This window comes from Hydractinia symbiolongicarpus, chromosome 4, assembly GCF_029227915.1.
Source record: "Hydractinia symbiolongicarpus strain clone_291-10 chromosome 4, HSymV2.1, whole genome shotgun sequence".
Taxonomy (NCBI): domain Eukaryota; kingdom Metazoa; phylum Cnidaria; class Hydrozoa; order Anthoathecata; family Hydractiniidae; genus Hydractinia; species Hydractinia symbiolongicarpus.
In genome coordinates this window covers 24,988,478-25,004,456 of record NC_079878.1, presented here as the reverse complement: position 1 = coordinate 25,004,456, position 15,979 = coordinate 24,988,478, and the positions used below count along the sequence as shown (strand labels likewise).

Sequence of the window (15,979 nt, the reverse complement as noted above, 5' to 3'; positions counted from 1 at the left end):
TTGTCTGTTTTGATCAGTTACTAGCCACAATTAGTTTTGGCATATAGTCAGCAGGAGCTTTGAAAACTATTTTTTTTAAACTTAGAGAATGCCAATCTTAATCGCTAATTTAAAAAACGATTTTTAATCAGTAACCAACAGTACTTGGTCCTTAACTTGAAAAAGATTTACTGCTGGAATCTGTGAAAGTCTAAAATAATCAACCTCTTCCTCCGGGTCTTCTTGCCCCTGAGCCGTTATTACGGAGTGGTCAACAATTTTCGCCGCTATCAACTTCATCAACAAGGCAAAATGCCCTGGGAACGAGGCTGTGGAATAATGTTTTCGTGAGTATGATTCCTGCCATAATATAGCCTTTTTATGCTTCAAAATTATTACTAGCCAGGAAAAGTTTTAAAAATCAGCAAAATAATTGAAAAACTACACCCTTTTATTTCCCACTTTTCTATTTTTAAGAAAGTATTACTAAAACTGTAGAGTAGAAAAGTTTCAGCATTTAAGTCATTCAAAGAGTTCTTCAAAAAAAGTGTGTGCTATAAATATCGATGCACTTAACACAGGAAATTGACATACAAATTGTTTTGGCGGCAAGCCAAATTTATGATACTGCTTTTGTTATGCATCAAATGTTTTAGCGCTGATAATACTGCCTTTCTTAATAGATCTAACCTGCTTCCCAGGGTTAACCTATGCTTTGGATAATGTCAAACGAAAGAAGCAGTCCTATTAGTCATATTATAGGCGTGGAATGGCCTTAGAAACAATATTAAAAAAGCTTGCCAGAAAAAAATTACTTAGTTGTCTCTGTTATGGAATTTAAGATTTATTTTTGGATGTTGCGGTTTTTTCGTAGATTAGCTCATTTGCATACCTCTGACTTTTTTTAATACCTTTTGGTTAAATGAGCTAATAAATATATAAATAGGAATATTTTGCATGTTACATCATTTTGTGAGTAAGTTTACCAGCACGGTACATTACGAAGCACATGCTTTGTGGTCAATAATTTGGAATTTACATTTTCTATTTATATCATGTTTATTTACATCGCAAGATGTCCAATATCATCATCAATGTGGGTGTATTGGAAAGCAATTCGAAATATATTTTCGTGTTACAAAAAATATCCTGAATCGATTAATTTATCAGAGTGGTACAAAAATAGAGTTATGTGCCTTCTCGATTATGAATACCTCGATCAACCAGACAATAATTTTTGTCCGAAGAAGAGATTATCTGTCTTATCGTTTCATTTTTTCACTGACTTAATCTACATCGGCCCCTTTTATAACGGACTTATTAATTAAACCAAACTTGCTTTCAATTATACACCTTTTTCGCACTAGCATTGTTCTCTCATTCTCGTTTTCAGGTTTTGTTGCGTGATGTCAGAGCTGTTAGCGCTTACTTGACGGCTAACAATGGCCTTGATGTCAAAAAGGCAACGACCATGGGGACGAGGTTGGTTGTTTTCTTATAACGTGTACTTCAGATGACTAGGCCTAGTTTTCGTTTTCGACAACTTTGACACCGTAAACACACTATTAAATCTTGCATACCACAGATGTGAGACAGCAAAAGTTCTTCGTCATGTTCCTTTAACTAGATTGAAGCTTTTTTGTCTACTTTTAATCAAATCAGAATTCAACATAATCAATTTTGTATCCTTAGCCTTAGTTGCTCAACCAAACTGCCATTTATGGCCTAAAATCCAGGGCCGTCGTATTTTCGATATGGCAATAAAAAGATTTTGCGCCTTTTAAACTCCAAGCCTTACAGGTGCAGCAACCGGTTAAGGTATTAATTTTTATCTCTAGCTGTCTAATAAGCAGAAAGAATCGATTTATCCTTTTATAGCCCCTGACATGACGAATATTAAATCCACAATCTTCCGCACTGGAAGCGAACACTCTGCCACAAGGCTACAAATTGGTGCTTTCTTCATTTCGCCGCAGGCTCTGCGCTCGAGGTTATGATCATTTAAACTTTCTCTGTGGTAGGAAATGTTTAACAAACAAAAGAACCATTAGTAGTAAAACCAATTAATTGTTATTCCGTTCTGTAGTGAAAACCAGGCCTAACTTCCTGAACTTTTTGACTACCCGGGCAAAGGATAATTACTAGCAATTTTGAAAAAGGGATGTTTAAATTATAAATAATTTCCATTCATTTGATTATTATGACGCCGAAGTATGAAATTTAAGAAAGAATTTGGATTACTTTAAGCAAAATACAGCAGGGCAAAGATCGTAAATTTCGATTAGCAGTCCTGTTTGGTATCTCGCAGTCTTCACACTAACTGCACAGGTATAATTACTTGCTTGCTCGCAACTCTGTTCTGTTCCTTTGACATGTCAATATTTTGTACTTCCTGAAATGCGCTTATTCAAATATACCTAAAAAGTATTATATAATTGCCGCAGAATGTTTTTATAATTCACCCTTGGTTGTTTACGCAACTCCTATCAACAAGGCTTTTGCAAATGCGGCCCTCGTGCATTTAACGCTTCCTGGCTGTACACTGTTGTTTTTTGGTGTCCTGCAGCTAAACCTGCTTTTCGCAAGTAACGAAATGTATTTCTTAACAGTGGCAATGCTGCCAGACTGAAAATATATGCGATATTGATCAAGTGGTTAACATATTGGCCATGTAGTGAATAGTATGTGAGCGACTCAGCGATTTCACCTCTTGCTTTTTTTAATGTTCATTGATAAGAAAATGCAACGCAGCCTCCCCGGGTTGAAAAAATTTTTTATCGACATAAAAAAGGCCGAGTGCAAATTATAACTATTTTATCGCTGCTTTACTCACATAAGCAAGATATGGTTAGTTATCGCCCTTTACTGTAAATTCGCCATTAGTATTAAAGACACGTTGTTAACCCGTAAAATAATTTACGAGTTCGCCTGTAAGCGCAATGTTTTACTTTGTGGGGTGCCGAAATAAAGCTGCTCGAACTAATTTGAGCATGCAAATTACGGCTAATATATTAGAAACTAGTGGGTAGCTAATGGTTGAAACTGCGGGTTAGCCTGTCCTTATATGTCGTATTTTTTGTTTCTATAACACGCTCCAATCGACTACAGATAATAAGATATTCAAGAATACGTTTTGAACCTTTTATTGCTTATTTATTACGACTTGTAAAAGGCATACCAAGTTTAAAATTTAGCCTAAAAATTTTAAATATAGAGAGAGGGGGAGAGAGGGGGGGAGAAAGAAGGGGACAGTGGGGGGAGATACATTTCAATGCTCAGTTAAGCTGATGTAACTATATGAAATGAAAATAAATAAAATAAAGGACAACTTACCGAAAGTGCTTTTGTTGCTTTCTTTTTCCTTGGAACTCGTCTTTCCGAGTGAGGTCTCAACTTGACTCCAAATGGTGTCGCCTCCGAAGGAGCAGCTGAAATCTCCGTCATTTTGAGACGAGAATATACTAACCTCTAAAGTAAATATACGAATGTTTAATTGCATTTTTGTCTTATGGGAAAATATAGAATTCTGTGTGTTTCAGCTATTAGCTTAGCGATTGAGGAGTGTTTCCACTCAATGATAAAATTAGAGAAATTAATAACGCTAGCGATGTTTGCATATGCTGGTATCATGTTTTTACTTTAAGAAGGAATCAGTGTTTGTTCAAGCAATTAGCTGAGTAATTGAATAATGATATCACAATGAAAATTAAAAACATCAAAAATATTTATATATGTCTGGTAGTATATATTCACATAATAGTCAGAGATACGGTCCCAAAATTGACCAAATTTGTATGATATTTACCTCATAACTTTGATGGCTGAATTTTTTTGCTTATGTGTCAGAAAGAAACATTGGATTAAAAACTTTCATAACTTCACATATACAAGTTATAAGGCAATTTAAATGAAATTTGGGCAACCATTGGAACGCTGGTAATATTCATTAAATTCAAATGCTTCTAGAACTTAATAAACTTTGTATGTAAAACTGTTTCAAGCAATTTATCGCACAATATGGCGTTTACCAGATTGCCTTACTGCTTGGAAAGAGAGATATACACATACTAACTGCTAATTAAATTATAACATAGATAAATCATCTCGCATTTTATAAAAGTTTCAAACTCCACGTATATAATCTCAAACGTAAACTCATTTATGCATGTGTGTATCTCAGGAATTACCTCGAGTTTTTTTATTCTTTCATAAAGCTTAATGTAAATACAAATATTTGATCGTTTCTTCAAAATATTACCACGAGGAAAAAAAGAGCTCAGTCTTTTTTATTCATTGATTTTATAACTTTGGAGAACATTGTGACGTTATGTATAGTTGTATTATGCAGCGCTACAAGGTGTTCAGATGTTTAATAGATCAGGATGTGAAAATATGTTTTTTTTGTTTATAAAACTTAAGTACTGATTTTAATAAAGTTCGCCGTCGAGTTGTTGCTGAATAAGAGTTGTATAAATTTGAACAGAGCCAGCTCTGATTTTCTATGGTTAGCATAAAGAGAAGCAAAGCTTTTACCTACATCGAGTTTTCCACACAGAGTACACGTCTAAAAATTTATGAGTTACTTTTGAATTTTTCATGTTTCCTTTTTAACTAAACAATGTTTAAGAACGTCAGATAACTGTCAATGTGAATTTATATTGAATATTTCCTGAAGTGGTAGTTACATCAGTATCTCACAAACTGATTTCGTTGAATTCATTGTTAAAAAGGGAGACACTGAACGCAAACTAACCCAACATGTCCATAAGATTTTCCTAATTTTTTGTACCAAATGTCACGTTGACTGTTTTTAACAACTTGATTCTAACAAAAAAACGTGTACCGATAACATCTAATTTTCCTAATTTACGACACCATAGCTTTCGTCTTTATACAAAGTCTTACGAGCGCCTCCTACCCTTTTAGTGAGCACCCTTTGAGCAAGTACACCCCTGCACCCTCCCTATTTCATTCATTTCTTAATAGGAACACGCATTGCATAAATAAGAGAGACTCATTCAAAAATTGTACTTTAGGCAAGACGCTTATCAGAAAATTAGAAAATAAATCTAAAACAACATCAAATTGATTTGTTAAAATTGGAAAATTTCATTTTTATTTTTTATCTATTTTTTTCTTTATATTATTACGGTAACGGTTGATTAAACTTCCACTGAAATCAGCGACAATGTTATCTAGAGAATATAATCAGTACAAGCGAATTATTTGTCTTTTAATAAAAGGTCGGTGAAAACTTTTATATCGATCGTCCTAGCAGAGTCAGAGAAAAAAGTTCACAATTACACGTTATGATATTATCTCTGTCACGCGAGGTGAATTAAAAAACGTTTTTTGTAGCTCCACCAGTTGAAATATGCTGCCAATAGTGAGATAGCTGCATTGTTTCCCAAGAAACTTAAACCGAAGTTTTTATTTTTAATACGACCTGAGACTAGAAAACAGGTTCCTTTTACTTTCAATCGAAGCACACAAACAACTAGCTATGTTGTGTCAAATTAATTTCACCTTTCATTAAAACATAAAATGCAATGGTAAATTGCTGCACGCTTTGGAAAGTACGATATTAACTTCTTCACTTCCTGTTATTAGTTAAAATTAGTTAATATACAGATCCTTTTTAATAAAAAATGTACAAGAGGAAAAACCAATAAGTAAAGGTGTTATGAGAGAAGCGAAAAGAGCGTTGACTTTGATAGCATTGAGTTCAGACTCTTGTCAACTCGTAGCTAAGTGAATAATGGTATTTATATTAAATGCCAAATTAAGACAGTGTGTGCTTTGATAAAATGAACTGAACGCTGACTAATCATAAAATTCAATCACTCTGTCAGAATACACTCATAATTTAGTACTGATATTAAAAAAATACATCAAAAACCGAAGGCTTTCATGGGTCAAAGAAGTTAGAGCAATTTAGTCATATTTTACATAGACATTTCAGAATATTGACTAAGACATCAAGGGGCCTGCTTTCTTGGTTAAGCAAAGTTACTACTAAAAAGGCGCGTCATAAGAAGTCATAAAAATGACATTGCAGGCTTTAAATGCGAAAAATAAAAATATCAGGAAGCCTCCCACAGGCTAAGTGTTCTTATGCAAACCTTATACGATAGAACGTAACGAACATCCATAGATTCAGTTGTAACGTTTTAAATTTATAAAATAATTGACAATGCTCACCTTAAGCAAAACTTCAAACGTCAACACCACAACTAAGCCATTTTATGTTTCCTTCGCAAAGACTTCATCTAAGATAGAAAACATTGCAAAATGTATGAACACTGTCTTTACAAAAAGTATCTATGCTTTTTTTCTAATCCCTTTTGATGGTCTTACAATTTTATTCGTAAACCTTTTATAATTCTCTATTTTGATTAAATAATGAATTGGCATTATTTATAAAATTAAAACGCGTTTTATGTTTCAGAGGTTATAGGTAATTTAAAATATTACTATATATAATGGGTGACTACTGTTAAAGTATTTTATCATCTTTAATACAGTCAAGGCGAGTTACCAGCAGTATGTCTTTCCTGTTAGGTTTTTTACTCATATCTTTATAGTTTCTTGATATATCCTTTACAATTCGGGATTTATTAATTTTCTGAATATGTACTTTATGATTTTATATATACCTTTTGTTGTCAACGTATTCCCACAACTACTTACTGTGTTCGTAATTATTAATGTTTTTAATTAGACATTTTTTATCTCCCTTTTATGTAATCAAGAATTACTCACTTTTGTTCTTTAGGCAAGATTTTTTCATTAAAAATTTGGTTTCAAATTCATGCAACATTCCAGTAATAAAATGGTATGAAAAAATTTGGCTGAGAACAGACCATTTAGTTTTCCAATTGAAAATAGGGTTTAAAAATTTAGGGTTTAAAAGTCTAGGGGCCATGCAAGAACGTACCGCCATGGTTTAAAAGAAAAAAAGAGAGAAATAACATACGAAAGATGTCTGGTTATAAGGACATCATGTTCACTTTAGCTTCCCTTTTTTAGGCAATCGCACCCAATATTAATGAAACACTAATTACAATGTTTTTTGTTGTTGTTGTTCTTGTACCGAAGGAGCCATATTGGATCAAACCCATCTTACACAAAACGTAAGAAACGCTAATACATTATTAGTAAAATTAGGGTTATCAAATACTTGCAAGCAGGCGTTTTGCTACATATGCTGTGTTTACATTTACTCACTATATTTATCAGAAAAACGTCATTTGAGAGAGAACGAGGGGAGGGAGATATCAACACTGTAGTTATTAGATTCAAGTTGATATTACCTTGCACATATCTTTCATACATCCACCACACAACTGCTATGAATCTTCTTGTGACGATTGATAAACGCACTGCAACCAGCATTAGTCTTCTTACCAAACAATGACGCAAGGTGTCTTATGAAGTTTATCCTTACCTTATTCGTTTAGAGTTCTTCTTTTTTCTTTTGCGTCTTCTTTGCCTTTCAAAGTATTGTTTACCTATCCATTAACATGCTGTACCTATCTATGCTTGAATTTTACCAGCTGATAATTAGTCACTTAAAAATATCAAACTATTCCAATGTGACGTAAAGCTCAGATTTACCTTGTTAACCTGCATTTAGTAACAGGTTTGACTAAAAGAGTCATATTCAATCAATCATTTATTCAATCAATCAATCAATCAATTAAACAATTAAACGCATCATATTAATTACTAATGCGAGAGTGACGTTTTTGTCAGCAATGTCAGCACTCGTTAATTAAATGCTTTTGACATTGTCCGCTGTTTATTTAGAAATTGTCACAATATTACCTGATGTTTTGAATGTTCAAGTAACGTTCTTCAGGCATTTTTTTTAAACTCATTTACCTTAGAATAACGTACGTGATAACACAACAAGGAATTGGAATCCTGTTAAAGAAATGTGTTTACCTTTTGTGTTTCGTGCTTCAATTTCATTCTTCGAACTTCTTCTCCGCAGGTTAATGAAAATCTTTGACATGCCAGTTGTTCGAACTGGTTCGTAACGCTGAAAATAACGGAGAATCTCAAAACACATGTTTAATGCTTTTTATACCTGTTCAAGTATTACTGTTTTTATAATCTGAAAAAAGGGCAGCTAGTTTTGACAAATATCTTTCTCTAGCATATGACACCAAACCAGAATTCTTTTCAAATAGGCTTCTTCTGTTCGACTTAAAAATAATGTCATGACTGCAAAAAAAATATCTCTTAGATTTTGTATAACAAAATTTGTATTTTCGCAGTTAAATTATGTAAAGTCAACGGATAACCGGATATATGTCAAAAAGAGGACATGTTGACACAAGATCGTGTACGAAGGCTTTGAATAAATAATTCGATATTAGGATAACAGTGATAAGAACTATTTAGCTGACATGTTTTGAAGTTATCGACGAAGTTAGTTGTATAGCTAACTTTTTTGTGACTTGTGGGGCTGGGAAGATTGTATTGAAGGCTGGAAGTTGCAGCACAACCCATTGAAGCGCTTGAAAACAAAACTCCTCCCATTTGATGGGTGTTCTACATGGGTTGCTTGTGAAAAAAATAGGAACACGTAGATTTTCCTATATGATTTTGTTTATGACCTTTAAATTTCGGGAAAGTCGCTTTCAACTTTTTCACATTTCAAAGTCGATACGTCATCCTAAGTCGTTCTGGGGGTGACTTCCAAGTAGTTTTCTGATTGTTTGACCTAAGATTTGTCCAACCCCATTTTTAATGTTTGGCCAATGAAGATTTTATGTCGTAAATCATTTAACTCCCTTAAGAAACGTTCTTCTGATAAAATTCGTGTTTACAAAATTATGATGTTAAATATATAACATGTCATTTTATTATATTCATGTAAACTTTTTCCATTCGCGTAAATCTCTCTTGCCAGTGTGTAATCTTTTATCCTGCTTTTTGGCGAATCCTGTCGAACAGGCTGTAGCCGTATCCCTTTCAAATACTCTCCCCTTTTCCGCCTCTAATTTCTCCTAAATTGCAGCTAAAAATCTTTTGCTCACACAATCACTTCGTTGCATTTTTCCCTAGTAACTCACTAATCCATCAATAAAAAACGATCAGCGGCCACAATTTCATTAGTCTCGGAATAATTATGCGACTAAGAATTTTTTGTTTAGCACTTTACGAAAAATTTGTGTGGGAACTATGGAGATAGAAATTATGCAAGGATGAATTCTGTTAGCCATGGAGTTATCGTGAGAGTGGTGCTTATCCAGAGAGGGTAGGGGGCGTATAAGCTGATATGAGTTCATTCATTATTACTAAAAGATACAAAATTGCTTTTTTACAATAAACAAGACAAATTATTTGTAGATATACCGGACTTGTGCTTTATACTTAGTAAGGAAATTGTACAAAATAATAAAACATTTGAACTCATAATAAAATCAACTGACCCCGTGTACAGGTTGTAGCTTGCTTGCATCACGTGACCAGTATTTTCGCGTATTAAGCGCATTACCTGCTCTTATGAATGACCAACCTGTCCTCCACATAAATGTTATAAGTATTTTGTCATACAAGGTTACAATAATATGTCTTAACAGATGGCTTTTATCATCTTGAATACTTAGTTTCACACTTTTGATGTGGTGAAAAGATCGTATAAGCTCTTTAGTGTAATATTCATGCGTCCTTCTAGAGCTGCGGTGGCCTATGTGCCGAGGAACATATTTTAACATGCCTGTATGGTATGTACAAGGAAAAGCAAATTTAACTTGATTTTGTGTAATACCTGCGTTGATGTTATTGTATTTTAAGGACAATCTAATGACGGCGTAATGTCCTCAAACAAAAGATCTTGAAATTTTCCTCTCGAAATAAATAAATTGTAATTATATGTTGATGAATTTACTTATTTACTTTATTTACTTATTTACTTTACTTAATTTATTTATTTTTATTAAACGAATATTTATACTAGATATACATGTCAACTAAAAGATGTTATAAATATGTGTCCAGTTAAAATATATAAAAAGACATTAAAATACAAATATATATACATAAATAATAAAACCAAGTATGATGGACACACAAGATCAAGGACTGGTCAAAAATAAAGAAGTCGGGTGAAAAAGAGTTTAAAAGAAAAACCTAGAAAAAAAAGATTGAAAGCAGAGACAAACTGGGGAACCAATTTGAAAGGCTGGCTAAAAACCAATCAGCCAATCAGAGTCATTGAATATTCTGTGCAAAACATAGTGTTTGAAAAAATTTAACACAAAACGGCGTGTAGCAACACAAAGCTATTGTTTGACGTAACACATAATCTGACACAGGACGGACATCAAGTCATATATTGCGGGTAATGCCTTAAATACTAATTAACTTTAAATATAAGAGGGGTAATTGTGTGGTGATGCCCGTGCAAAGAAGCAAAAAGAGATCTAATTGAATACTGCCTATTTCATTAAAAAAGAATAGTTTGAGAGAACCCTATTAGCACGAGAAATATTGAGTAAGTAAAAACATAGAAGTTGGACTGTCTTTATAAAAGTGATCATTAGAAAAAAAAGAAGCTGTTACAACGAATTTAGTCGCAGAAGAAAATCATTACACTCCAGCTGCCAGTTTTGTTCTATTTAAAATTCTACATCAATTTTGATTTGTCTGTTCTGTCTTATTGTTTGTATACACTATGCCACCATTTCTAATTTCTTTAACAAGTCACGTCCCTAAGAGCATTGTTTAATTGACTTATCTCCGCCACTGAATTCAGAACGCTAAGACTCACACCGCGATATATAGCATATTATCTTCAAAAACACTTTTCAGCAGAGTTTACTCGACTTTTGCCAACAGCATTAGTTCATGGACGTTCCGAACAATTTTCTTGCGTAATACTTCAAACTTTAAATGAGTTTACTTCAAAGAATTGCACAATCAAAGGGCCCTCTCCAAGAACTTGTGCTTATAGCGTATCTTCATTGTTGCTTATTTTCCAGTATTGGTCGACACTTAGTTCTTCATTGCTACCACCAATAGATATATCCAATACAACCTCGTACCCGGACTCCTTCTACGCCTATGATATTCTGACGTGCCCTGGGGACGAGGTTGACATCCAGTACTGTTCCATCGCAGTTTGATTAAACAACTGGTTTCCTTGATTTAACAACTGGTTCCGTTGACTGAACGATTGGTTCTGTGGATTGAACGACTGGTTCCGCGGTTAAACGATTTGTTCCGTGGATTAAACGATTGGTTTCGCGGATTGAACGATTGGTTCTGTGGATTAAACGATTGGTTTCGTGTCGTTGATGGACTTCATTTAGGGATTGGTTGACGCTTTCGTTTCAATTTGTTTCTCAGGCTTCGTCGAACTTTTATAAAGCTGCTCGGAATTATGAGATTAAAGCATTATTTACACCTCACGAAAAGGTTAAACTTCTGAGTTTTGTAAAACGAAAAGATGATTTTTTAATTTTTTTCGGTGAGAAAAATAAAAATAAGAAAGAGCGGGGTCCTAATAACAACGATTGGGACGTCTCCAGATCTTTTTGGAAGAAAAATATGTCTATTTGGGACTGAAGACTAATTTTGTTATAAAGATTAAACCAGCTATGATAAATAAAGGAATAAACTTCACAGCAATATCCAGTGCTCACTTTATAAAGATTCTTCAATCTTTTTTTCTCCCTTTCTTCATAGGAATATGGAATATATTTTTCAACTATGAAATTCTAATTTGAAAACCAAGAAGAACAAGGATTTTTTGATCACCACACCACAACAAGATTCCACTGTTCCAGGGTTTTTTCTAAAATTCTATAATACAATAACGATTTGCTTCGAATCAGAAGTAGAAGCAGTTTTAGTATTTTCTATTTTTCCCACTCTTTTTCCCGCCGTTTTTTTCCCGCCAATTTTAGGTTCACTTTGCTGCACTAATTTGTTGCAACAATGAACAATGTTTGTTTTCATAGCTGTGAAAGTTTATTTTATTCTTTTTCTTTCCTCCAAGGTCTATCATATCGACACTATAAAACAACAACAGAAGGTTTTCTTTGATATGCTTTTTTCTACTACTGTTTTGAATTTCTGCATTCCACATCTTTTGTATAGTACCTTTCCAAAGTTTTATTCTTCGTTCTAAAGGCTGAAATACACGGTCAGTTTAAAATGATCATTTTAAACTGACCGTGTATTTCACAAAAAATGACGAAAAACACCAGTCATTTTAAATGATCATTTTAAAATGATCATTTAAACATGTTTGAAGTTTATCATTTTAAAATGATGAACTTCTGCATAGAAATTGCTAGACGGAATTGTTTTACTATGACGCCATTGAGTTTTTTGAGTATATTTCAGTTATTCTGTATAAACAGAAGGAGTATAGAAGATAGTAAACATTTTCAATTTTTTTCGAGTACAAATTTAATATATTACAAGAATAATTTTCAAGATGGGAACTAAAGCGCAGAAAACGGAATCAATTGAGAATTTTATAAGTGCATATTCGAACACTTCTTCCACACGCAATTCTCGTAAAAGAGTATTATATACCCCAAGTTCTGTTCTTCTACCGAGCCATGGCTTCACCCAAGTAGATCTATTTCTTCTGCGTTTTGTTCTTTTTGAAAGAATGGCAATTATAACAACTGCTGCAGCACATTCCTCTTCAGAGTCCATAGTGTAAAGAACTTTTATTTACAAATTCTATCATTTTAAAATGACTCGTGTATTCAGGTGTTCCATCATTTTAAAATGACGAAAAACACCAGTCATTTTAAAATGATCATTTTAAACTGACCGTGTATTTCAGCCTTAAAGCATTTTTTTATACCGTAATGTTGTAATACGATCTTTTATCTTGGAATCTTTATTTAGTAAGATAACTGCTTTGAAGGGCAGAGCACACACTCGTCCATGTAACAAACGAGTAATTTTATTGATGTAACTCTGTCTAGTTTTTCCTATGAATAAATGGGGTCGTAAGTGCATCTTATGTGGCGTTCTAAAACCCCACTTTCTCACCACAATAATAAAAGCCAGATTTTACAACCTCGTTCCCAGGTTTTTTTAGAGTATATTGCATCAAATTCCGTCGATATACAAAACATATGTCCTAGGGAAGAGTTGTGAATTTTAAAATTAAAGGAATGGACAACTGTATGCAATATAGTATTTTAAATTTCCATATGAACCATACTTTTGGTAAAAACTTGCATTTTTGCCTGAAATGAGGTCGCACTTTAGTAGAGTTATGTTCTGTTCTCTCAGATTTTCATTCAGAGGGGTACTGTTGTACTGTATAGTTGTTATTTTTACATTAAAAGGATTGGCAAGGTTAAATGAAGTATGAAGTAAGGAAATCTTTATTGAAAAAATTAAATAAGAAATGCTAATGAATAGTAGCTAGGAATACTTAAAAAATGATCTTAGTCGTTTCACAAAAAAAAAATTATCTACAGCTGTGGTAGAAATAGCTGCGAAAACAATAAATTCGTAGGTGGATACATACAAGTCACCTCTCATACTTAAAAAGCTCGGAGCTTCACACGAATAGGATAATATTACAAACAGTAAAAGAAAACCAATTAAATGACCCATACTTGCTTTTTAACACGAATGACAGCGATGATGAGTGTAGAACACTATAGGTTGACAAGCATTCTCTTCTTGGTCATAAATCTTTCACAACATAAATCATGAACGCTATAAAATTTTATGAATAAAATTCAACATTTCGGTTAGTACCTTGGTAATAGGATAAATCCTTAAGCACAGATTAACTATCTTTTATCAATTAATTACCATTTTAATTTGAATTGTGAAAATTTCGATGATAAAGTTCTCCCGACAATAACGTTTTATATCAGGATGTTCACAAACCACTTAACACGGTCCGTTGTAGGCTTGAAGTTTTAATCATAGCTCCTTTATTGTATCTCTATGAAATTGTATGGATGGGGAAAATGAAAGAGATGTGTTTTTTTATTCTTTATAAAACAACATGTTTCCTGCATATTTTTTATTGTTAGGTTCGTTTCAAGTTATTAGCAAGGAGATAACGATTTTGATTGTCATTCAATAATCCTCTCTGTCACTTTGTTGTTATAAATTGGACTTTTGTCTAATCATGAAACATCGCTTTTTCTTAACTTATTTAAGAAGTTTATTTTTTCTTCTTAACACGCAAAAACGATAAAAGAAGGGGAATAGAAACGTCATAGCATTCAGATTTTAATTCAGAAATGTTTATCTTCAGATTTTTTATTCCAGTTCGATATTTTCAGGGATAGTTTAAAGGTGTATGCTAAATGTCAATTCATCGTTTAAACCTTCTCCCTCCTTCTACCCTAAACGTAGCTGAAGCAGCTATTAAAAATAAATGGAAAAATTAAAACGAGATATATAAATAAAAATAACAGCATCAAATAGTTTCATCCTTCATTTCTATTCTTCTAGTTGTTTTTCAATCAAAAACTAGCGTTAATTCAACATTTAACCATAGATTTAAACTTTTGTGACACCATTCGACTTGTAATCATAAGGTTGCAAGCTCGAGCCCTTAGTCCAGCGCACTCTGAATGTAGTGTTGGCAGCTATTTACTTTTTGGAGGCATCTACTGACCCCAAGCCAGTTTGCGTCAGGCAAGCAAGTTAGAGCAATACTGTTTGTATTTTTGTCAGTAATGTAACATAGTTCAGTCGGAGGGGAGAAAGAGTCACCCGTTAGGATGGGATCTCCAGGGATGTTAAACCTCTCGTTACTTGCTCATTCTTTTTTGTTATCGAGACGTATCTTCACCTACGACACGATCTTGTCGCAAAACACGTATACGAAGCGCAAAGAATGAACAAGACCCTGGAACGAAAGTCAATTACAACGGTGACGAATTCATCTACGTTTAAAACGACATCGAACACCGGTGGAACGTCTCCATCAATACACTCGCGAAAAAAACGTCACCAAAAACCTGACTTGGCGATGTAGAACAAAAACAAAAAACATGTGTTGTCGTTGAGTTTAGTTGTCCAGCAGACGTGAATGTTGTTCGTAAAGTGAATGACATTGACACTTATTATGAACCGCTCATTAGGACATCACAACTTACTTACTCAGATCCTAGGTTTATCTTTTCTCAATCACTTAAAAAAAGACTATATACAAAAACAAGGCTTCAATAAAAAAGAAGCTTTAAAACTCTTTGAGCGATACAACAAAAATCAATTATGGATACATGTAAGATTAGCATAAGATTTTTAAATTTCACAAGTTAATTTTCTTTCAATAACAAATTTCATGACTTAGACATACGGTGAATCCCTATCAGCACCTGTAGGCCAGTGTTGCAGGCAACAGAATCAAAGTCATTCTCCACTAGTGGTTGTCACTAATGTCTGATACTGCATAGTTGTTATTTCGTGTTGTTTCTGTTCCACTTTCCAACAACTGTGTCTTTTCTCATCTGCTCTATAGTATAAGCAGTCCGTTAGATTTTTTTGTCAACTATACTAAGTTGAGAGGAAAGTGTTAATTCACTCCTAGGCATCCTTTGGGCTAACATCCTATAGCTGGTGTGAAAGCCCTCCTCTTGGCTTTTTATCACTCGCTTCTACTGTGTCCAGGGCTTTGCCTTTTAGTAGCAAACTTTCATTTATTTCATTTTTTTGGCATTTCATTCTTGCCCTTTCAAAGTTGGACCAGATTTTATTGTGTATATTATAATTATAACTTGAAATATATAAAAAAAGCTTACTCTTCTGTGGTACTGAACCCTTCTTTAATGGCATTCACCCATTTCGACTTTCACTGCACCTTTCTTGTGACACTACAACCTTCTTGAATGGGAATCCAATCTTCATTGATGACACTGGCACACTTCTTGAACGACACTGCAACCTTCCTAAATGGCACTGCACTTTTCTTAAATGGCACTGCGCACTTCTTCGATAGCACTGCACACTCCTTTAATGGCACTGCACACTCCTTCAATAGCAC

At 33.7% G+C, this 15,979-nt stretch overlaps 1 protein-coding gene across 1 annotated transcript in view; it reads right to left on the bottom strand.

Annotated features, from left to right (window-relative positions):
* The window catches only part of LOC130642005 (uncharacterized), a 32,802-nt gene extending 24,899 nt beyond the window's left edge, over positions 1 to 7,903 (bottom strand). The window contains exons 1-3 of the mRNA XM_057449071.1: positions 7,293 to 7,903; positions 6,181 to 6,248; positions 3,313 to 3,447 (exon numbers count right to left, since the gene is read on the bottom strand). Coding sequence (XP_057305054.1) covers positions 3,313 to 3,423 — 111 coding nt within the window. The 5' untranslated portion in view covers positions 3,424 to 3,447; positions 6,181 to 6,248; positions 7,293 to 7,903. The remainder of the gene's footprint in view (positions 1 to 3,312; positions 3,448 to 6,180; positions 6,249 to 7,292) is intronic.
* Positions 7,904 to 15,979: the final 8,076 nt, after the last annotated feature.